At 37.9% G+C, this 24,824-nt stretch overlaps 1 protein-coding gene across 1 annotated transcript in view; it reads right to left on the reverse strand.

The window, feature by feature from the left end:
• ATP1B3 (ATPase Na+/K+ transporting subunit beta 3) overlaps positions 1 to 24,824 on the reverse strand; it is a 44,636-nt gene that overhangs the window by 14,536 nt on the left and 5,276 nt on the right. The window contains exon 2 of the mRNA XM_046002919.1: positions 3,094 to 3,222. Within this exon, the coding sequence (XP_045858875.1) occupies positions 3,094 to 3,222 (129 nt within the window). The remainder of the gene's footprint in view (positions 1 to 3,093; positions 3,223 to 24,824) is intronic.

Raw genomic sequence — 24,824 nt, forward strand, 5'->3', positions numbered from 1 at the left:
CACAAGTAGGCAGAGAGGCAGGCAGAGAGGAAGGGAAGCAGGCTCTCTGCTGAGCAGAGAGCCTGATGTGGGGCTCGATCCCAGCACCCTGGGATCATGACTGGAGCCGAAAGCAGAGGCTTTAACCCACTGAGCCACCCAGGCGCCCCAAAACTGAATTATTTTTAAAGATTTTTTGTTTTTAACGTAATCACTACACCTAACGTGGGGCTTGAACTCACAAATCTGAGATCAAAAGTTGCATGCTCTTTTGACTGAGCCAGCCAGGTGCCACTGAAACTGAATTCCTGATACCAGTTACTTCTCAGACCTTGCCTAACAATGCTCTTGGACCCCTAGTAACTTTTGCTATTTAACAGCCTATTTGAAATTCTTCAGTAAAAACCATGGCAGGTGTATATAGTACAGGTGTATTTTTGACACGGTATGCTTAATTCCTCCAAAGAGTCTTCCCTTATCCAAAATGAAGAACATCAACAGAATGTAAAGACTATAACAACTCCTCTATATCCTTCCAATTTAAAACACTGGAGCATCAGAGTATGGACACACAATGTGCATGTATGTCAGGGTGTGAGGAGCCGTATGTGTTTATGTTATATGTATGTATGGGTTACTTATATGTACCAATTTCAAACTAGCATTTGTTTTACTAGGTACAAACAATATTATTGAAGTGATGTCAATTAAAATTAAAACCAATATGGTCAATGCAAAAAAACCCAGTATATTAAATACTGTATGTACTGTAGAAAATACAAGTAGAAAGAAAAAAATATTAACCATAATCACTTTGTAAAGAGTAAATTTTAACAAGCTAATATATTGTTCATCCAATATTATATATACATATGTATGTGTGTGCATCTATGTTTATTAAAATACTTATAAGACCTTTAAGTACTATAATACAGTTGTAAATAATTTTAAGAAACTCAGTTTGAAACTGAATATGGGGGCGCCTGGGTGGCTCAGTTGGTTAAGCAATTGCCTTCGGTTCAGGTCATGATCCTGGAGTCTTGGGATTGAGTCCCATGTCGGGCTCCCTGCTCGGCGGGGAGTCTGCTTCTCCCTCTGACCTCTCCCTTCCCGGGCTCGCTCTCTCATTCTCTCTCTCTCAAATAAATAAATAAATAAAAGAGAAACTTAATATGGAACACACTTTTATTACTCATGTAATTATAAACACAATATTTCTGAAATAGCTTGGCTCATGTTCAATGGTAATAAAGTCACATTACTTAGGTAGCAAGAAAAATGATTATTTTAGAATTACTTTTTCTAATAAATATTAAAATTCTAATAGAATTATTTAGGGGTGTTTGGGTGGCTTAGTTGGTTAAGCCTCTGGCTTGATTTCAGCTCAGGTCATGAGTTTAGAGCCATGAGATCAAGCTCCGTGTTGGGCTCCTGACTCAACAGGGAGTCTGCTTGAGATTTCTCTCCCTCTCTCTTGCCCCTCCCCCAACTCATGCATGTGCCCACACTCCCTTCCTCAAACAAATAAATCTTAAAAAAAAAAAAATTAGCCTAGGTAGAAAGGAAACAGGGCGACAGTGAGAGATGAGGGGAAAATGAGCATGGAGCTAGTCTCTGATACTTGGTCAAATAAACTAAACAAGAGAAAAGAGTGATTCCTGATGTTTACACAAATATTAGGAGCAAAATAAGGAAAAATCCTTAGAACAAAATGTTCCAAGAAAAGATGGTTGGGAAGCTGGTGCACTTTGGTTGTTTAATAAGGTTCATGAATCTATGCCATGAGCAAGGATCTAAACTAAATTCAGGGTTCCTCAGCACCGGCCCTACTGACATTTTGAGCTGCGTTAAGTCTTTGTTGCGAGGGTAGGGGGACTGTCCTATGCACTGTAGGATGTTTAACAATATCCCTCACCTCTGCTCACCAGTAGCACCTCTCCAGCTGTACCAACCAAAACTGTCTCCATAACACCCTGGGGGAGCCAATCATTGTTGGATGAGAACCACTGCTCCAGGAAGAAACCTCCCACGTTACTCCTACCTTCCCTGGCCTGCTTGCTTCCAAATCCCCCCTCTTCCATGAGGAGCCTGCCCTTCTCTATTATCTCGAGAAGTTGTTCACATTTTGGGGAATTACATATACTGGAGTTCTGCACATTGTTAGCTTCTTCTATAAAAACTGCCAGCATCTTTAGGCCATGTTCAACAAGGCAAAGCTGGCATTCAAAGACTGTTGAACGAAATCAGGAGGAAGAAAATACGATTTAAAACAAGTGTTTCAAAAAAAAAAAAAAAACACCAAAAACCAAACCAAAAAAACCCCCAAGTGTTTTAGTTATTTTCTTCTGTGGTGGAGTATCCTGGAGAATTTTTTTCCTCCCAATAATCAATGGACAAGAATTAAACACAGTAAGGGTATACTCATTTTATTCCCTATTAATATCTCATTTTTCTTACAACTTCCATATTGAGCAATTAAAGATACGTTACGACGCTTGTATTTTACAAGACCAACACTCTAGCCCAAGCTAGAGTTAAACTATATACTTTGTAAGTAAATTACTCAAGGCAAAGTGAAAATGCTACACAATATTCACAAAAGCCATTCATAACTATATTCAAAACATAGTCAAAAATGCCTTCACTATAATTCTCCATATTCATTCCTGCTTACTCCTGGCAAAGGACCCAAGATTTACTAGCTCCAGCCGTTATATCATTATGTAAATATTATAGGTCTTCATATCAGTATGTAAATATTAAAGGTCTTTATATCAGTATGTAAATATTAAACAAAAAATCAAAATTTTCTATGACTTAACCCCAAAGTTTAACTTTTTACCTATGTAAAAAATTTACAGTGAAGATAAAGTATAACCAGATTTGTTTTTTTAAAAGATTAATTTGAGAGAGAGCATGTATGCATGCTTGAGGCTATGAGCAGGGGGAGGGACAAAGGAAGGAGAGAAGCAGACTCCCCACTCAGTGGTGAGCCCATCACAGGGCTTGATCTCAAGACCTCAGGATCATGACCTGAGCTGAACCAAAACCAAGAGTAGGGCCCTTAGTATAATGAAATTTATTTAAAAGCCACAATAACTACAATATAATTACCTGGACTAGGAATCTGGTCACGGTATTTTGGAACTTCATCGTTCAGAGTCTGAAGCATAGCCCACATTGTGAATGAGAAGAGTGCAGCCAGGAATCCATAAAAGACTAGGTAGAAGAGCAAGATCAAACCTGGAAAAGAAAATAAAACTTAGGACTAACTGGAGATACACACATATGTTATGGGAGGTGTGTGGGGCATATTAAAGAAACAAACCAACTGTTACAAGGCTAGGATTCCAAGCTTTGCCATGCACACAGCCAAAAATCTCCATATTCAGAACACTACAAAGTTGCCCAAGCAAAGGGTAGTTCAGCAGGCAGCACCCACCCTTCCCAGGACCCCTTATCTCCACCAACACTTCCAAGTACAGATAGCTTCCATGGTCATACTCTGGTTCAAGATCAGAGCTTTAAAACTTCAGCACAAATAAATAAATAAATAAATAAATAAATAAATAAATAAATAAAATAAAATAAAACTTCAGCACATAGGGGAATGTTTCCCCAAATGAACTTGATGTCCTCCAGTGAGACAAAAGATGATTTCGAGTGGAGTAAAACCCTCATATGCACATGTTCCTTTAAGCGGCAAACAAAAAGGAATTAGTACCTCAAGTCCGTATTTCACAATATTTACATAAATTTAAGTTTTATAAAGTGAGTGGACTTCAAGAACAGCCAGGAAATGTGCACAGAAGGCAAAACATGAAGATGGTATTCAATGAATAATGTTTAGGAAACACTAGTCAAGTAGAAGGCTCATGCAAAAGCAAAGAAAGGACAAGGACAAGAAACAAGTGCCCTGACCAATGGGACTACTGACTCTACGGCTAAGCACAAAGCAAGAGTTGGCATATTACCCAAGTTTTAACATCAAGGGCTTAGTCTTTTTTCCTTCACAATCTGTAAACACTAAAACAAATCTATCCTAAGCCAGTGACTTATTTGGGGACTATCTAAAATCATTTTTCTCAAAAATCTACAAAGTTGTATCATCAGAAGTGGTCACCATCAAGATTATTTATCAGAATGTATTGTTAAAGTCACATATTTATACTTAAATGTTTCAAAAATTGATCGAAAGATAACAAATCCCCAGATACAGCAATAGTGAAAACATTTAATTCCCTGGGGTTGAATTAACATCAGCTTCATCTCCCAGTCTTAATAACATACTTGTTTTCCTGACCCTACTACCAGCAGAGGGGCCTGGCGCATAGGTTCCTATGTATAATCTGTAGACTCTCACCACCCCCAGGCAAGGATTAACTTCAAAGTTTTTGAGATTTCTAGTATAATTTGTTTCTAAGTATATCCATTTTCTACCCCCTGGAGAATCTCTCTACAATGTTTTTCTGATTTTCAAAAGACCCCATGACCCCAAAACAGATTGTGCCAAAAGCTGGGTAACTTTTATTTCTTCAATTTGGGTAGGAAACTGCCCACCCCTCCTCCCAAATAAAGGGGAATAATTAAAGCAATTTCATCTTAATTTAGACTAGCATCCACCCATCCTCCCTTGCCCCAGTTACCAGAAAGCCAAAATAGGGAACGAGAGGACAGAAGGAAGAAAGGACCGCATGTCACCTTCAGATAGCATCACTTCCCTACCACATACAGCGATCCTGTTGCAGAAAAAAAAAAGGAAGACCAATCTCAAAGAAGTGCTCATTTTACTATAGAGGGAAATGAAACACAAGCAAAGCCCAAGGCTATTTTAATGAGACACAGGAGAAATGATTCTTATAGATCTAGATGTTTATAGGACCTAATAGATAAAATCCTCCATTCAACAGGCTAGGGTCGACAAATACATAAATGTAACAAGTGTCGGCTGTGTTCCACACGCTATAAAAACTCTACAGAAATAGGCAGATTGAGGCCACAGCAGTTTGTTGACTGATGCAGTAGGTAGGTTTAAAACAAAAGTGCTGACAGTTTAATTTGGGTTTTGAAGTCATCCCCAAATAGTAATACACTATTTTCAAAATCTGATTTTCAGCTTCCAGGAAAAAGAACATAAATGAAATTTACAAAAAGTTACAAAGTGAATAAACATAAAACAGACAATGAACAAGCTATATCCAAATACGCTTTCTAAAGAACCATTGCACAACAAAAAAAGTGTTAAAACTTCCTATGAAGAAGTATGTTCCTAAAAGAGATATACAAATTGGGATGCCTGTCAACTGAGCATCTGACTCTTGGTTTCAGCTCAGGTCATGACCTCAGGGTCAGGAGATGGAACCCCATGTCAGGCACTGAACCCAGTGTGGAGTCCATTTGGAATTCTCTGTCTCTTCCTCACCCTCTGCCCCTACTAAAATAAATAAATAAAATCTTAAAAAAAAAAAAAGATACACAAATTATAACTGTGCCCCAAATCTGATGCCATATACTAGTGGCCATCAAGTCAATTTTGAATGTAAGGAGTGTAAAAATAAGAACAGATGTGATTTTAGCACTGAGTTTCCTCTCCTTGAAAATGTTCCTTTTGCTAAGACCCAAACCTAATATTTAAAATTAATCTTACTTATTAATATCATATATGAAGGATCACTCATAAGGGTAGCAACAATTTATCAACTTTTACCTCCTTTCTCCTACTAAGAAAAAAAATACTAGAAAAACAGCAGTTGTAAATTACTGCTCTTATATACAGTTCCTCAGATTCAGTTTGCAGACAGGCTTAACACACTGATGGGGATCAAATTGGGGGCACACCCTAGTTAGTAGTGGGTGGTGCAGATGGAAGCTGTTCAGTGTGTCATGTCTCAATCAGTTCTAGTTAATGCAAGTAGGAAACAGCAAATGAAGCCAAAGTAGTGCTTTTTATATTACTGATGTTCCCCAGGTTAAAATCCTTCAAGAATTTCCTTAAGTCAGGGACGCCTGGGAGGCTCAGTTGTTAAGTGTCTGCCTTCAGCTCAGGTCATGATCCCAGGATCTTGGGATTGAGTCCTGCATCAGGCTCCTTGCTCAGCAGAGAGACTGCTTCTCCCTCTGCCAGCAGCTCCCCCTGCTTGTGCTCTCTCTTGCTGACAAAATCTTAAAAAAAAAAAAAGAAAAAAAAATTCCTTAAGTCATTAACCAAGTAAAGAAACTAACATGCACTAAACTCTGAAGAAACATGAGCATTTTAAATATTATGAGGTCAGAAGAATTATAACCAAAGATGTTTATTCAAAATAAGTATCAAAAAGCTTACTGTTGTAATTGGTGTCTTTACTTTCTTTTTTTTCTTTTTAAAGATTTTATTTATTTATTTGACACAGAGAGAGAGAGAGCACAAGCAGTGGGAGTGGCAGGCAGAGGGAGAGGGAGACGCATGCCTCTACTAAGCAAGGAGCCTGATGTGGGGCTCAATCCTAAGACCTAAGGATCATCCCGAGCTGAAGGCAGATGCTTAACCAACTGAGCCACCCAGCCGCTCCTGGTGTTTTTATATTATCATTGTTCTAATAGTATATACAAGAAGCACAGTGCTACTTCTATGCTTACACTCAGATCTAAGGGCACATTACAGAACTATCAAATGACTAAAAACTTCTAGCTTTCTCTAACACAGGCACATGAACTGACTCTGTTACTGACACTCTGTTACTGCTACTCTTTCTTCACTTCTGTTCCTTGAGAAGCCCCAACTTTAAATTCCTTTCTTCTCTCTCATTGTATTTTGGCTGAGGGAAGGGATGGTAGGACAGATCTAGCAGGAGGCCATGGAGCAGGGTGGGTATATGCATGGGCTTTGCTGGAGTCAGACTTAGACTCAAATCCTGACCTGACCACTTTCCCACGTGACCTTGGGAAAGTATTCAAGCCCATCTGAAAAAAAAAAGGGTTGGGGGGATAAGAGTAATATTTACTTATTCACATTATAGAAAGGCAACTAAAAGTCAAGAAATTTGACAATATAAAAACAAACTTCAGGGGGTAAAAAAGACCAACAACAAAAGTAGAAACATTTTTGTAATGATACTGCAACTAGGCTTTAACACTAAATTTAAGCTTTAAATCTTAACCTAATCAGTTGCACTTTGTTCTCAAAAAATGTTTTCATAAATGACGTTTGTTAACATGGAGTCTATAAAAGAACTAAGCAGCAAAAAATCTGGCCAAGGTTTATTCCATGTCATTCAGGGAAGGAGAAAAGGGTCCTGAGCAACCACTTTGTTTCAACCCCAACTGAGTATCCAACAATCCAGTTCTGGCACGAACCGCCCAGTGCAGCACAGAGTCTGCTAGCTCAGGACATGGCCCACACTCCAGACACTGCCTGAACTTCTAAACCAACTGGCTACCCATCTGGGACCACCCAATGCTCCTTCAGGTTTGAGAATTTGATAGAATAACTTACCTCAGAAAGGGCTATACTTAGGATTACAGTTTTGTTATAAATGAGACACAGCGTGGAGTCTGGGAGGGAATGCAGTTTTTTAGGCCCTATCCTAATGTAATGAGGGGACATCACCCTCTCAGCGTATGGATGTGTTTCCCAACCTGAACGCTCCATTAAGTTTCAGTGTCTAAAGTTTTTATTGGAGTTTCATTACATGGGAATGATTAAAGCATTGGCTATGTGATTAAACCCGGTCTCCAGCCCCCTCCTCTTCCCTCTCTAAAGGTCAGGTTAGCACAAAGTCCCAGTCCTCTAATCATATGACTGGTCTAAGGACCAGCCCCCAAGGAAGCTATTGAAGGGCCCACCATACATCACTCCATTAGCATAATATAGATACTCACCATCAGGAAATTTCCAATGGTATTTAGAAACTCTGTGCCAGGCACCCGGGACAAAGACCATACAGATTCTTTATTATATAATACCAGAAATATAATCTGGACACATGGGGAATTACTAGGCTTCGTCAAGGCCTGAACATACATTCCCACTCAACATACCTTAACACCCTGTGATCTGATTCCCAGACTTCTGTGAACTTCCTAGTTACTTGATGGTACCTAGATACTAAAAGACTGTGCCCCTCCTCAGAATTCTGAAGATTAGAAACTGCATTCCATTGGTAAATAAATTAGCATTCTGTTCACAGTTTAAAAAATTTTAGAGACAGATCTAGTTTAAAAAAACACACACACACAAAAACAGCAATCCTATGGACAAATTTAAAATCCTTTATGTATTTGTATTTTTTACTTTTTTTTAAATATATTTGTATTTTTAAAATTAACTTTTTATTGAAGATTCCAATTTCTCCACATTTTCATCGACACTGTCTTTTTATACAGCCATCCTAGTCAGTGTAAGTGGTATCTCAATGTGGCTTTAATTTGCATTTCCCTGATGGCTAATGATGTTGATCATCTTTTCATAAGCTTATCCACCATCTGTATCTTCTCTGGAGAACTGTCCATTAAGATCCTAGATCCATTTTTAAATTGGGTTGTCTTTTTATTTAAGTTTTAAGAGGTTTTTTAAAACATTACAGGGGCGCCTGGGTAGCTCAGTGGGTTAAAGCCTCTGCCTTCAGCTTGGGTCGTGGTCCCAGGGTCCTGGGATGTGGGATGGAGCCCCACATCGGGCTCTCTGCTCGGCAGGGAGCTTGTTTCCCTTCCTCTCTCTGCCTGCCTCTCTGTCTACTTGTAATCTCTGTCTGTCAAATAAATAAAAAAAAAAATTTTTTTTAAAAACCCCATATTACAGATATAAGCTTCTATTCAGATATATAATTGTTTATTCCAATTCTGTGGGAACTTTTTGCTTTCATGATAGGGTCTTTTAAGGCAGAAAAGTTCTTAACCTTGACTAGTCTATTTTTTCCCTTGGTTGTATTATTGTTGGTGTCTTACATAAGACACCATAGCCTATTCCAAAGTCATGAAGACGTGCATCTGTTTTCTTCTAAGAAGCTTATAGTTTTTATAGTTTTAGCTCTAATGTTTGGGTCTTTGATCTATTTTGAGTTCATTTTGTAAAAAAAAAAAAAAAAAAAAAATCTTTAAATTTATTTTTAAAATATTAATTACATGGTGTTTGAACTCACAACACTGAGATCATGACCTGAGCCCAATCAGATGCTTAACCGCCCCAAGTTCATTTTTTAAAAAAGATTTTACTTATTTTCAAAGACGCATGCGTGAGTGGGGGGAAGGGCAGGAAAGAGAGACTCTCAAGCCAACTCTATTGTGAGCATGGAGCCTGCCGTGGGGCTTGATCCCACTACCATGAGATCATGACCTGAGATGAAATCTCAAGGGTCAGAGACTTAATGGACTAACCCACCCACGCACGTCAACTTCATTTTTATATAATGGTATGAGGAAGGGGTCCAACTTCATTGTTTTGTAGGTAGATTATCATTTGTTCCAGTACCACTGGTTTACAAAATCATTTGTTCCAGCACCCGTGGCCTGGCTTAAAAAAAAAAAATTTGTTCCTCATTGAAAGGGTGAGTTTTTGGGACACCTAAGTGGCTCAGTTAGTTAAGCATCTGCCTTCGGCTCAGGTCGTGATCCCAGGGTCCTGGGATTGAGCCCCGCATTTGGGCTTCCCTGTTCAGTAGTGTGTCTGCTCCTTCTCCCTCTCCTCCCTGCTTGTGTTCTCTCTCTCTCTCTCAAATAAATAAATAAAATCTTTAATAAAAAGAAGTTTGCTTAAACTCATGAGCATCTATTTTTATAACAAAAATATGTTCAGATACACATGCATTCATATTTTATACATTTATTAAAATAATTAAACAAGACTAAATAATGTGCCTAAGATTAGCCTACTAGTAAGAGTGACATTCAGACCAGTACCTCTCCATGTGGCACCTTTACCTGGCCTGCTCTCCCTGGGCGCCTCAAATTGTTACTTGCTATTTTTTAAAGACCTTAATTTTATTTTTTTTATTTAAAGATTTTATTTATTTATTTGACAGAGAGGGAGATCACAAGTAGGCAGAAAGGCAGGCAGAGAGAGAGAGGAGGAAGCAGGCTCCCCGTGGAGCAGAGAGCCCGATGCGGGGCTCGATCCCAGGACCCTGAGATCATGACCTGAGCCGAAGGCAGCGGCTTAATCCACTGAGCCACCCAGGCGCCCCAAGACCTTAATTTTAAATAATCACTACATTCAATGTGAGGCTCGAACTTTCAGCCCTGAGATCAAGAGTTGAATGCTCTGCCTGAGCCAGCCAGGTGCCCCAAGTTGTTACCTTTTATAATCTAAACCCCCATTGTCTGAAAAATATCATTCAGGCATCCAGGTGATAGAAATTTACAAAGGGTAAGATCTGTTCCTTCTCTCTAAAAGTTCAGTTATCTCAAGTGACAGATGCATAAACAAAGAATTACAGACATCAAGTGCTAGGGTTAAAAAAAAATGACAAAGAAGAATGAACTATCTCTAGCAGGGAGAGGAAGGAAAGGGATTTCATCAGAGAAGTCTTCCCAGAAATAAGTGAGTTGGCCCACGAAGGATGGAGAAGAGGAGGGCGCTCTGAGTCAAAGCCCAGATGACTAGAGGACTACATAGCAGGATCAGCCACACGGAGTGTAACTTTGCTCCTACCCCTCCCACCCCCACCCCAACTTGTGCCTGGTGTGAAGCAACTACTAACAGCAGCAACAACATCTACTTTGAAGTGGGAGCAGGGAGTGGATGCTTGAGCTGAAAAACTTGGCAATGCCCTGGGTAGGCTGGTGAAAACCTAAAGGAGTACAGAGTCCCCATACCTAGACCATCTCTTGGCTGGCATATGCTTACCTACATCCCAGATTCCTGTAACCGGAAAGTCTAAATACAAAGTGGAGGAGCATGATACCCATAATCACCAAATATTTGAGAAAAAAACTAATTGATAAAGTATCAAGCTCAACAAAGACAGTAACTTAATACCTGGAAGAAGTGGGTACAAATAGAGCAAGAAGGAAAAAAGCATAAATATATTTAAAATACAGAGTAGAAGGTGGAAGGACAATTTCTAAAAATCAGATTTCATATTCTAATTATTAAAAAATAAAAAACTCATTAGACAAAATGAACTGAGGAAGACTTAAATTCTAAAAAATCCACACTCCTAAGGAAATAAAGCAAAGACCAGGAGAAAATTTTTACAGAACACGTAACCAACAAAGGACCCACTTGCCTCTAGAATATGTAAAGAACTCTTACAACAAAACAAATTTTTTAAAAAATGCACAAAAGTTTTGAAAGAAAACTTCATCAAAGATTTAAGGACTGCAAAAAAAATAAGCTCATGAAATGGTGCTCAACATCGCTAGTTATCAGGGAAAAAAGCAAATTAAAACCACCTGCCACTACAGGCTCACTAAAATGCTAGAAAACCTAGGGACTGACAATACCAAGTGATGGCCCAGGAGTGGAGCAACTGTACTCTCATACACTCCTGGTGGGAATAAACAACAACAATAAAGAGAAAAGCCCTATTTTAGAAGCCAATTTGAAAATTTTTGAAAAGTTTACAACGTACACCTACGACAGGATCCAGCTAATCCATTCCTAGATATTTAACCAAGAAAAATAAAAGCACATATTCTCAGAGGGTAATGTATATGAATATTCATAGGTGCTTTATTTGTAATTACTAAAAAGTACAAACAATATGCACATCAAAAGATGAATTAATAAGTAAATACTGGTATATCAATACAATGGAATAATATTCAGGCTATTTCTCAAAAATAATTACACTAAATGAAAGGAGTCAGCCCCTCCTCACCCACCCCAAGAAAGTACACACTACACTCCATGTATTTAAAATTTCAGAAAATACAAACCAAAGTGTCAAAAAGCAGATCTATTTTTGCCTGCAGACTGGGGAGGTAGGGAGAGAGGATGGATTACAAAGGGGCAAGAGGAAATTTGGGGAGTAATGATCATGTTCATTCTTTTGATTAGTGAGAGTTTCACAGTATTATGTATGTATATGAGTCAAAACTCAAGTTACGCACTTCAAATATGTGCAGCTTACTGTTTGTCGATTATACTTCAGTAAAGCTGTTTAAAAAACAAAAACTTAGGAGAAAGGCTAACCTAATGAATTGGCCAACTAAGGAAAAATTCAGTAATCTCAAACCAAGATTTTTTAAAAAACAGGGCAAAAAGAGGGAGGGAATATATGGAAATTATTGAGACATGGGGGAGAGAACCAGAATACCATCAACAAATCTAAAAGAAATTCCATCAGAAAAGGGAAGAAGGGAAAAAATGTTCAAAGAAGTAACAAATTTTGTGTCTAGATTGGAAAAGACTGAAAAATACTGGAAAACATCTAAGACCTGGATACAAGTAAAGTTTCAGAACACCAAACATAAAGAGAAAATTTCTTAATGCTTAAAGAGATAAAACAGGCTCTACCTAAGGCAGACAACTGTAACTGACAGATACCTCACTGGCAAAAAATGAAACCTATTTCAAATTGAGGAAAAATTATTGCAAACAACAAGATCAACCAATTAAATAAACAAAAGGACATCTCCAGACATACAAGGACTCAGAAAATTTACTAACCCGAAATCCTAACTGAAAGAATTGGTTATGCAATTACAAAAAAACTGAAGAGCAATAGCAAAAAAAACTGCTAACAATGTCCTCAAAGCAAAGAAGTAAAACATAATATATAATGGAAAACTATAAACAGTAGTTAAAAAAGGAATGAAAGAGATTTCAAAAACCCCAAGTGGAAAAAAGTTACCCCAGAATGATAAATACCACAAGCTTAAATTTAAAACACTCAAAAAGAATTACATTTCTATAAATATATATAAAACAGAGTGTTTGTTAATGGAGCAGAGACTTAGAAACCAAATTCACAAATGTGGTCACTTCTGAAGACAACAGAAGGGATCAGGACTGGGACTGAGGATGTGGTCAAGGAGGATTTGAGTTTTAGCTACACTTTTTTTTTTTTTAATTTTTAAATTTATTTTTTATTTTTTTATAAACATATAATGTATTTTTATCCCTGGGGTACAGGCCTGTGGTTTACACACCTCACAGCACTCACCATTGCACATACCCTCCCCAATGTCCATAACCCTACCCCACCTCTCCCGGCCCCCCTCCCCCCAGCAACCCTCTGTTTGTTTTGTTAGATTAAGAGTCACTTATGGTTTGTCTCCCTCCCGATCCCATCTTGTTTCATTTATTCTTCTCCTGCCTCCCTAACCCCCCATGTTCCATCTCCACTTCCTCATATCATCAGGGAGATCATATGATAGTTGTTTTTCTCCAATTGACTTATTTCACTATAGCTACACTGTCTTAATTCTTTTGTTTTTTAAAGCACTTATATAATACCTGATTTTTTTTTTTTTTAAGTACAATCATTGGGGCGCCTGGGTGGCTCAGTTGGTTAAGCCTCTGCCTTCAACTCGGGTCATGATCTCGGGGTCCTGGGATCGGAGTCCCACATGGGGCTCTCTGCTAGGCAGGGAACCTGCTTCCTCCTCTCTCTCTCTCTGCCTGCCTCTCTGCCTACTTGTGATCTCTCTCTGTCAAATGGGTTAAATCTTAAAAAGAAAAAAAAAAAAAAAAAAGGACAATCATAGAGCAAAACAAGTTAATATAATTGTATATTTCCAATTTTTAAAGTTTTCTTTAAAAAGAGAGGAAAAATATATAAAGCAATAGTAAGCAAAGAAACCAGTAAGACTTACTGGCAACATACAAGTGTTGATTTTAATTTCTTTTCCTTATTAGTCTGAGGAATAATTTACACATCATAACTTTTATTAATTTCAACTGCACAATCCCAGGGAGTCTTTGACAGTTGCATAATCTGTGAAACCACCACTACACTACAGATACAGAACATTTCTATCACTTCCCAAAGTCCTTGTGCCCCTCTGCAATCCACACATCATTCACCAGGCAGCCAATGATTCCTTTTGTTGCTATATTAGTTTATACTTTATATGAAGTTAAAAATTTTAATTTCCTTAAATTTAATAACAAAACCCCAAAAAATAATATGGCAAGAATAATTTCACAGTCGTCAAAAGACATTCTCAAAGTGGGTAAAAAAAAAAAATCCACTAAATGCTGTTCATAGAAGAAAACCTAAAATTATCACATAATGGTGGAAAACAAAGTGGGTCTTGGCTAACAAAAAGAAATCCAGATGTGATGTTATTACTCTAAACAAACTAGAAATCAAAGTCAAAAAGCATTAAGAGAACACATTGGAAAAAAAAAGAGGGAATACGTTTTATATTAATAAAAATACATCAAGATACTAATAGCCATGAACCTTGCGATGCTAAATGGCTTAACATACGTAAAGCAAAAGTGAAATTACAAAACTACCACAATCACATAGAGATTTTAACATACCTCTCCCAGAAATCCATAGATGAAGTAAATAATAACAAGAAAAAGAGTATTTTTTTAGAGATTTATTTGAGGGAGAGAGAGCACTCGCACCCGGTGGGGGGTGTTGGGGGGGGGGCTGAATCCTAGGACCTTGAGATCATGACCTGAGCAAATGCTTAACTGACTGAACTACCCAGGCACTCCGAACAGTAAGTATTTTTAAAACAACTAATAGTTACCTAGTATATGTAGAACTTCCGTAGTCACCAGGAAATATATTCCTTACAAACTTGGAACACTGTCCCTAAAGGTACCATGACTTAAAACACAATAACACAAAAACAAAAGTTAAAAACTTAAAAAAAAAAAAATCAAGGCTACATTCTCTAAAACCAAAGTAAATATATTAGAAATTAAAACAAAAATTTAGAAAATAGACTTCTAAATAATTCTTGGATTAAAAAGACAATGAACCCTGAAATACTCAAAATTCAAAACAATAATGTAGTCAGGGCAGAAGCAAAGGAAAATCCTTAGATTCATTCACTAAAAAGTAAGATTAATGAAAAGGAGCTAGGTTTTTAATTCGAGAGTAAAATAAATTCAAGGAAAATGGGAGAGATTTAAGATGAAAGTAATAGAAACAAATGCAAAAATATTTAATTTGATCAATAAAACCAGTTTCAATTAGCAAACCTGAGAACAGATGAAATATAGTATTTTTAGGAAAATATACATTTCCAAATCAGAAGTTTTTATTAAAAAAGTAAACAGAGCTCTACCCCTAAAACATACACCATATCCAAATGGCTTTAGCTGGTTCTCCCAATTTTCAAGGAATAGAATTTTCCTATAAACTATCCTTTTAGGATGCTCTGTAAGTTACCTAAATGGTTTTTATAAGGCCAGCACATATGATACCAAAACTGGACAGACAGTATCCACACAATTTCACACATGTATTTTATTTTACAAATGCTCACATAGAGCTTCCATGTGTGAAATTTGTAAGAATGACACAGGAACAGAGATACAGATAACAAAATCCAAGAAAAGATCCAAGATGAAGTTTTACATGTAAGAAAATTGACAATTCAAATCAGAGAGGAAATACTGGATTATTCAATATATTTTGAGTTGATTAGGAACAGCCTATTAAAAGGTTGTTGGATTTGTGATAATGTTAATTTAAAACAAATATTTTTAAATAAAAGAAGAAACAAAGGAGAGCAAAGGGACTAAGTGACTATGAAAAAAAAATGAGCAAACAAAAATATGCTCAGTTGCAGTTACCAGAGATAATGCAAATGAAACCAACCAGGTATCAACATCCCATCAAACTGGCAAAAAATTTTATGGGGGGGGAGGCTCCCTGCTGAGCAGAGAGTCCAATGTGGGGCTTGATCCATGACCCTGAGAACATGACCTGAGCCAAAGGCAGAGGCTTAACCCACTGAGCCACCCAGGTACCCCTGGCAAAAAATTTTAAAGGGTGGTAATATCCAATGTTCAAAAGTCAAAGGGAAAATGGTACCTTTAGCCACTGCTGGTGGAAGTATAAATTGGCACAGTCTATTATATAAAAGAGGACAGTCTACTAATATAAAAATAAACATATAAAGTGGTAATTCCATTTCTCAGTAGCTACCCTAGATAAATAGCAGCACATACTTAAGCAACAATCTTTAAGAGAAAAATTAGAAATAATTTAAGTATTCACAAAAAATATGTATGTATCTCTTGGATATATAGCTCTATGCTACAATTATGTAATGATTCAAAGGAACGAGGTAAATACACACTGACATGGAAACACAGGACACACTTAAAACATAAATTTTTCCTATTACATGTAAAAGTAGAAAATTACTTATTCCTAACATATTCCATATATACCCCCAACTTATATATACTTATGTGTAAGTATATACATACATATAAATGCACTGAAATAGGACTGAAAGAAAACTGATAAACAATCATTTTTATAGGAAAGACTCCACAGCTGGTGGAAGGCAATCAAGAGAAACATAAATGTATCCACATACTCTCAGGGTACTTGGGTGGCTCAGTTGGTTGGGCATCTGACTCTTTATTTATTTTTAAAAGATTTTATTTATTTATTTGAGAGAGAAAGAGAGATCACAAGGAGGCAGAGAGACAGCCAGAGGGAGAGGGGGAAGCATGCTCCCGGCTGAGCAGAGTGCCCAGTGCGGGGCTTGATCCCAAGACCCTGAGACCATGACCTGTGCGGAAGGCAGAGGCTTATCCCACTGAGTCGCCCAGGCGCCCTGAGCATCTGACTCTTGATTTTCGCTCAGGTCATGATTGAGCCCCCGAGACCAGCTCTGTGCCCAACGTGGAGTCTGCTTGACCCTATTCCTCTGCTCCTCCCCAACTAACGCACTCTCTCTCAAATAAATAAATAAGATCTTTTAAAAAAATGTATTATTTTCCTAGTATTCAATTGGCAATGTTTATATACACACAGATCGAAAGTCAATGAACATCCACAAACACACCTAGATTCTACAGTTAACATTCTACTGTATCTCCTATCTATTCAACATTTACTTTTTTTTAAGATTTTATTTATTTATTTGACAGAGAGATCACAAGTAGGCAGAGAGGCAGGCAGAGGGAGAGGGGGGAGCATGCTCCCTGACAAGCAGAGAGCCTGATGCGGGGCTCGATCCCAGGACCCTGAGATCGTGACCTGAGCTAAAAGCAGAGGCTTAACCCACTAAGCCACTCAGGTACCCCACCATTTATTTTTTAAATGCATTTCAAATTCCAGATGTCAGTATGTATACTTCAGCCCCAAACACTTCATCGTACATATTAACTAAAATTGGAGAAACATCACATTTAATGAAATACATAAATCTCTTATGTGCTATTAGATGGGTTTTGACAATCACACCCCCAAAAATGAATAATCCAATTAAAAAATGGGCAGAAGACATGAATAGACATTTTTGCCTTGATGACATACAGATGGCCAACAAACACATGAAACGATGTGCAACATCACTTATCAGGAAAATGCAAATCAAAACAATAATGAAATATCACCCACACCTGTCAGAATGACAAAAATCAACAACATAAAAAACAAGAGGTGTTGGTGAGGATGTGGAGAAGGGAAAACCTCTTATACTGTTGGGGGGAATGCAAACTGGTGCAGTTACTCTGGAAAACAGTATGGAGGTTCTCAAAAAAAATAAAATAAATAGAACTACCAGGGTGCCTGGCTGGTTCAATCTACACACAGCATGTGATTCCTGATCTCAGGGTTGTGAGCTCAAGCTTCGCATTGCTGAGCAGAGAGATTACTTAAAAATAAAATCTTACAAAATACCATGCATTTTTTTCAAAGAAAATGGAACAAATAATCCTAAAATTTATATGGAACCAGAAAAGACCTCGAATAGCCAGAAGAATATTGAAAAAGAAAGCCAAAGTTGGTGGCATCACAATTCCGGACTTCAAACTCTATTACAAAGCTGTCATCATCAAGACAGTATGGTACTGGCACAAAAACAAACACACAGATCAATGGAACAGAATAGAGAGCCCAGAAATAGACCCTCAACTCTATGGTCAACTAATCTTTGACAAAGCAAGAAAGAATGTCCAATGGAGAAAAGACAGCCTCTTCAAGAAATGGTGTGGGGAAAATCGGACAGCCACATGCAGAAAAATGAAACTGGACCATTTCCTTACACCATACACGAAAATAGACTCAAAATGGATGAAGGACCTCAATGTGAGAAAGGAATCCATCAAAATCCTTGAGGAGAACACAGGCAGTAACCTCTTCGACCTCAGTCGCAGCAACTTCTTCCTAGGAACATCGCCAAAGGCAAGGGAAGCAAGGGCAAAAATGAACTATTGGAAACTTCATCAAGATCAAAAGCTTTTGCACAGCAAAGGAAACAGTTAACAAAACCAAAAGACAACTGACAGAATGGGAGAAGATATTTGCAAACGACATATCAGATAAACGGCTAGTATCCAAAATCTATAAAGAGTTTATCAAACTCAACACCCAAAGAACAAATGGTCCAATCAAGAAATGGGCAGAGGACATGAACAGACATTTCTGCAAAGAAGACATCCAGAAGGCCAACAGACACATGAAAAAGTGCTCAACATTACTCGGCATCAGGGAAATACAAATCAAAATCACAATGAGATACCACCTCACGCCAGTAAGAATGGCTAAAATTAACAAGTCAGGAAATGACATATGCTGGTGAGGATTCAGGGAAAGGGAAGCCTTCCTACACTGCTGGTGGGAATGCAAGCTGGTGCAACCACTCTGGAAAACAGCATGGAGGTTCCTCAAAAGTTGAAAATAGAGTTACCCTACGCAATCACACTACTGGGTATTTACCCTAAAGATACAAACATAGTGGTCCAAAGGGCACGTGCACTTGAATGTTTATAGCAGCAATGTCCACAATAGCCAAACTATGGAAAGAACCTAGATGCCCATCAACAGATGAATGGATAAAGAAGATGTAGTAAATATATACAGTGGAATACTATGCAGCCATCAAAAGAAATGAAATCTTGCCATTTGCAAAAACGTGGATGGAACGAGAGGGTATTAAGCTTAGCGAAATAAGTCAACTGGAGAAAGACAACTATCATATGATCTCCCTGATATGAGGATGTGAGATGCAACATGGGGAGTTTGAGGGGGTAGGAAAAGAATAAATGAAACAAGATGGGACTGGGAGGGAGACAAACCAAAAGAGACTGTTAATCTCACAAAATAAACTGAAAGTTGCTAGGGGGGAGGAGGGTAGGAAGAGGGTGGTGGGGTGATGGACACTGGGGAGGGTATGTGCTATAGTGAGTGCTCTGAAGTGTGTAAACCTGGCGATTCACAGACCTGTACCCCTGGGGCTAATAACACATTATATGTTTATAAAAAATTTTTTTAAATTATAAAAAAAACCAAAATCTTAAAAAAAAATAGCACTACCCTATAATCCAACAATCACACTACTAGGCATTTACTCGAAGAATACAAAAATACTAATTCAAAGGGATACATGAACTCTTATGTTTATCTACAACAGCCAAATCATGGAAACAGTCCAAGTGTCCATCAATTGCTGAGTGGATAAAAAAGATGTGGTATGTACAGCATACACACACACACACACACACAGAGGCATGTTACTCAGCCATAAAAAAAGAATGAAATCTTGCTATTTGCAACGACATGGGCAGAGGAAGAGAGTATTATGCTAAGCGAAATAAGTCAAAGACAACATACCATATGATCTTACTCATATGTGGAATTTAAGAAACAAAACAAAGGAGCAAAGGGAATAAAGAGAAAGACATACTAAACTGCAAGGAACAAACTGATGGTTACCGGCAGGGAGGTGGGTGGGGGGATGAGTAAAACAGGTGATGGGGATTAAGGAGGGCACTTGTGATGAGCACTGGTGTTATATGGAAGTGCTGAATCACTGTACTGTACACCTGAAATATTACACAGTACGTTAACTAAAATTTTAAAACCTTTTTAAAAAAGGGATTTGATAAATGTATTCTATCATTTGTCTGGGGACATTCAATCATGTCCCCAGCAAGAGACATAATATTACATGACGCTACCAAGTTCTCTGGTGCCCCTTCCCAATCCCCATGACCACTGCCTTAAAGGAAACAACACTCTGGGCCTTTTTCCACACTGATAAATGTTGCTTGCTTTAGAATTCATATAAATGAAGTCATACTGTATGTATTCTCTTAGGTAAAGCTTTCCTGCTCAGCCTAATTGTGAAATTCATCCCTGTTCTGTGTATCCATAGTTCGTTCCTTTTTATTACTGAGTAGTATTCTGCTGTTTGGACACACAAGTTTGTTTACCTATTCTCCTACTGATAGACACCTGGGCTGTTCCCAGTTGAAGCTACTATGAAACATTCTTGTACAAGTATTTTCCTGAATATATGTTTTCATTTCTCTTGGGTAAACACCTAGGAGTAGAACTGCTGGGTCATGGAGTAGGTATATATTTACTTTTATAAAAAACCGCCAGACCTTTATCCCAAGTGGATAAACATTTTAAATATCATTACTGTTAAGAGTATTACCCAGGAAAGAAGCTGAAGAGGACAATGGACTTACTGAATATTCACATCTCTACTATAAAAATTCAAACAACAGGGGCGCCTGGGTGGCTCAGTGTATTAAGCTGCTGCCTTCGGCTCAGGTCATGATCTCAGGGTCCTGGGATCGAGCCCCGCATCGGGCAGGGAGCCTGCTTCCTCCTCTCTCTCTGCCTGCCTCTCTGCCTACTTGTGATCTCTCTCTCTCACTGTCAAATAAATAAAATAAAATCTTAAAAAAAAAAAATTCAAACAACAGTGTACTTTCATTATTTGAAAAGAACAACCCAAGAGTCGACATCTCATCTAAGACCAGTTCAGATTTCTTGAGTCAGTCTATACTGACACCAACTTCTAAAGAGGTCAGCAAACCACAGTAGCTGCCTGTTGTTGTAAATAAAGTCTTGAAACCTAGCTAGGTCCACTGGTTTACAAATGGTCTATTGCCATTTTCAAGCCACAATAGCTGAGTTGAGTAGCTGCAACAGACACCAAATGGCTGGAAAAGCCTTAAGTATTATTTGGTCCCTTAAAGAAAAAGCTTGCTGCCTGCTCCTTTAATAAAGCATTTATATACTTTTTCCCCCCATTTCAAAGTTACATTTAGAAACTATCTTCTGCAACTTTTCTCCTACAGAAGAAACTAAAACCAAGAGATTTTAAGTGAGTTATCTAAGCTTAGTTGATGTGTGGAACCAGAAATTAGGTCTATATTCTGAGTCCTTGTCTGGTCATCTCAGGATATTGGTATACTTCTACGATTCATGAAGTAAAAACATATATATATATATATATATATATATATATATATATATATATATGCCCACAGGCTCACTTTTACTATGGTGCCTTATCTGGAAACGTTAAAATCAATTAGTTTAGTGGGGCAGAATCATGGTAAGGTAAGGGGAATTATACCTTTACATACAAATTAAGACTTTCTGTGTGCAGCTATACTAACGTATAATACTGTCACCTTTAGCCCAAGAAATAGGTGAGTCACAAGTAAATAACAATTTGTGCATCCAAAATCAGAACAAAAAAAAGTGTTCTTACTATGTGTTAGATGTTAGGGGGATATGCAAATGTAAATCCTGATTTGTGAGAACACCTTATTAGTAGGAGCAATGCATATAAACAGCCACAATCCAGGATACAAAGTTTTAGGTGTTATACGAGACAAATGTGATATTATTTTCACCTAGGCATATCAGAAAAATGCTTGCAATAGCTGACACTCAAAGCTAGGTCTCCGAAGTAGGGAAGACTTTATGATGCAGAGAGGAAGGGTACGGGGGAGGGAATGAACAGAGAATTCTAGATGCACCCTATGACATGTGGTATACTGGAATAAGGTGGGCAACGACAGGTTATAAGGTTGGAAACTTAGTTCTAAGCCAATATGTAATAAGCCTGGAATGCCAGGATGTTTGGAAATTATTTAAACCTTGTGAAAGCAGTGGGGATCCAAACACAATTTTGGGGAACGGGAAGTAGCACAATCAAAGCTGTAGCTTTAAAAATAACCTGATAGCAATGAAGTTACACTGGTTTAGGTCATAATGATTCCAACTGACTCCTTGGATCTTTCTGGGGGATACCTTAGGAGTTAAGAGCTCACCTTCCCCAAAGTCAACAACACTGCAACTTTTTTTTTAATAGCAGATAAAAATTGGAAAGCCAACTGTCTATCTGAAATTGGAACAACTATGGAAAAGTCACAAAAGCTCTTCATCTGGTGCTTTAAGTTTTTAATCAGAGAATTTATGAGAAAAGGCACTACCAGATCCTGACACAGTGGGGCCAGGGTTGATGGGAGTGTTAAGAACCATGAAATTTCAAACAGGTGGTTAGTATTATGAAGCTATGAAAAGTGAACACCCTGATTTTCCTCTGAATATGGGTTTTCGTAAGATATGGTGGGGGGGCAAGTAGGGCAGAGGAAATTAATTCCTGATTAATCTTAGTAGTGACAATGAGGATGTAGATCGCAGATTTAAGAGACGTTACAGATGTAGAACTGGCATGATATGGCCAGGTTTAGAGCCCAAATGAAGGAAAAGATAGTGATTCCTGTTTTCAAAAACTGTAAATGTAGGAGCAACTCACAAGAACTTCAGTACAGGAAGGGGAAAAAAGCTCTGTTTGCCAGATGATATATAAGGTAGTATAGTAACAGAGCTAGTCAAGATATCTAAGCCTCTCCCTCTCAGGTTTCTGAGATATACAGGAAGCAACTAAATCAGAGACATGTTAACCAAGTAAAATGTGTGAGTGATCTTTGCAATTGTTTTATTAGACTGCCAGGGAAGAAGATGAGGAGAAAACAAGGAAAGACAGCAGCTGGGAAATACACATTCAGGAAATGAGACAAGGAAAAACAGACAGGAAGGAATCAGAAATGATTAGAGAGGCACTGGGTGGGGGAGTGGTGGTGTTAAGGGTACATAAAGGGTCACTAATTACAGGTCAGAACATGCCAAAGAAAAGTACCTTATGCCTTGGACGTGGGTTGGTCCCAAAGTCATACCTTACTGAGGCATTAACATAATACTAAGCAGAAGTCATAAATAAGAGGCAGTCTATAAACAACTCAGTTACAAAGTTTAAACAGATATGTGAGAGGCTAAGTTAAAAATTTTTTTTGAAATAATTAGTAATAATTTTTTCAGAAATAATTAGTAAAGCAGAGCAGAGAACATGGTTACATAAATGCCCATTAAATCTGAGAGAACTTAAAAAAAAACAAAACAAAAAACAACCTTCATGCAGGTCTCATCGGAGCAGTTTAAGAAGCTGAATAGAGCAATAAAGCAGAAAGCAGACCTGGATAATAACCGTATTCCTGTTATCCTAATCAGATGCACCACTCAGGCATGCCACAAACTCAGCTGAATCTCCAAAGACAAAGTTAAGTGGAAGCTTCATCTCAACACTGAACTTCTATGAAAATTCACTGTGATATTAAAGAAGGGGGGGTAGGATGCCCAAACACTGGGGAACTATATACTATGATATACCAATACCACCAAAGACATTTTTTAAAAAGTTGCAAAAATGGGGTGCCTGGGTGGTTCATTCAGTTAAGTGTCTACCTTCAGCCCAGGTCATGATACCAGGGTCCTGAGATTGAGTTCCACACTGGGCTCCTTGCTTAGCAGGGAGCCTGCTTCTTTCTCTCTCTCCCTCTGCGTGCCGCTGCCCCCTGCTTGTGCTGTCAAATAAATAAATAAAATCTTAAAAAAAAAAAGAGAGACAGACTGCGAAAAGACTAATTGAAATATTTCATAATAGTGTTCATTCATTCAACCTATTCTTATTACCTTCCTACTAAGTGCTGAGCAACAGGCTCAGTGTTAGGGAATCAAAATTGAGTGAATAAGAAACTTATATTCTAGTAAATGGGCAAAAACACTACGACAAAAAAATCATAAATGTTGTAACAGAAAAAAAACTATTATGGGATACACAGGAGCACTTGACACAGTTTTAAAGCAACGAGTGGCTCAAAGACGTTTACCAGAGATCAGGCTACCAAAGCCTGAGTACCCCGGCCAAGGAGAAGGAAAGAGAAGACTCAAAAGCTAGGAAAGAGGGCCAGAAGGGCCAGAGAATGATAGAAAGAGATGACAAGAGAGAAACAAGTCAGTGAGATTATCAAGTGTGTGAAGTATGCTAAGGAGCCCCTGAGGGTAATAGCGATTTACATGAAGAGGTGTGTGAAGCACTTCATAGTCCTATGAAACATTTAATTGAAGCTCTGTCAGGCAGTTGGTTGTATTAACATAAAAAAGCCATACCAACTACAGATGTAGATTTGGGAATCTCAACATAGAGATAGTAATTCTAGCATGGTATGTGGATAGTACCCACAGACGTGATGGAGAGGGAACCAAGGTTACTCCCAACACATCATCAACCTCTGAGGTGGCAAAGGAATAAAAACCATTCCCCTTAAATGTTAAGTGGTAAAACTAGGTATCTAACTCTGTATTTTAAAATTTTATTTATACATTTAAAAAATCTATTTACAAAAAGGAAATAAACTATTAAAATGTTAATAGTGGTTATTCAAGTGGTTAAAATTACCGATGACTTATTTTTCAGGGTTAGTTTTTCTCCTCCTTCCATTATACAATCAGTGTTAAAACATGACAAATACATGGAAATATTGCTACTAAAGACAGGACGGTTTTTAAACTTCTTTTACTACAACTAATTTAATTCTATAGATATGAACTGGAAAGTCAATTAAAAAAATCTAATTTGGGGGCAGAGGAAGGTTGCTATTTAACAACAGTAGAACACAAACTACCGTA

This window comes from Meles meles, chromosome 4 (assembly GCF_922984935.1).
Source record: "Meles meles chromosome 4, mMelMel3.1 paternal haplotype, whole genome shotgun sequence".
Taxonomy (NCBI): domain Eukaryota; kingdom Metazoa; phylum Chordata; class Mammalia; order Carnivora; family Mustelidae; genus Meles; species Meles meles.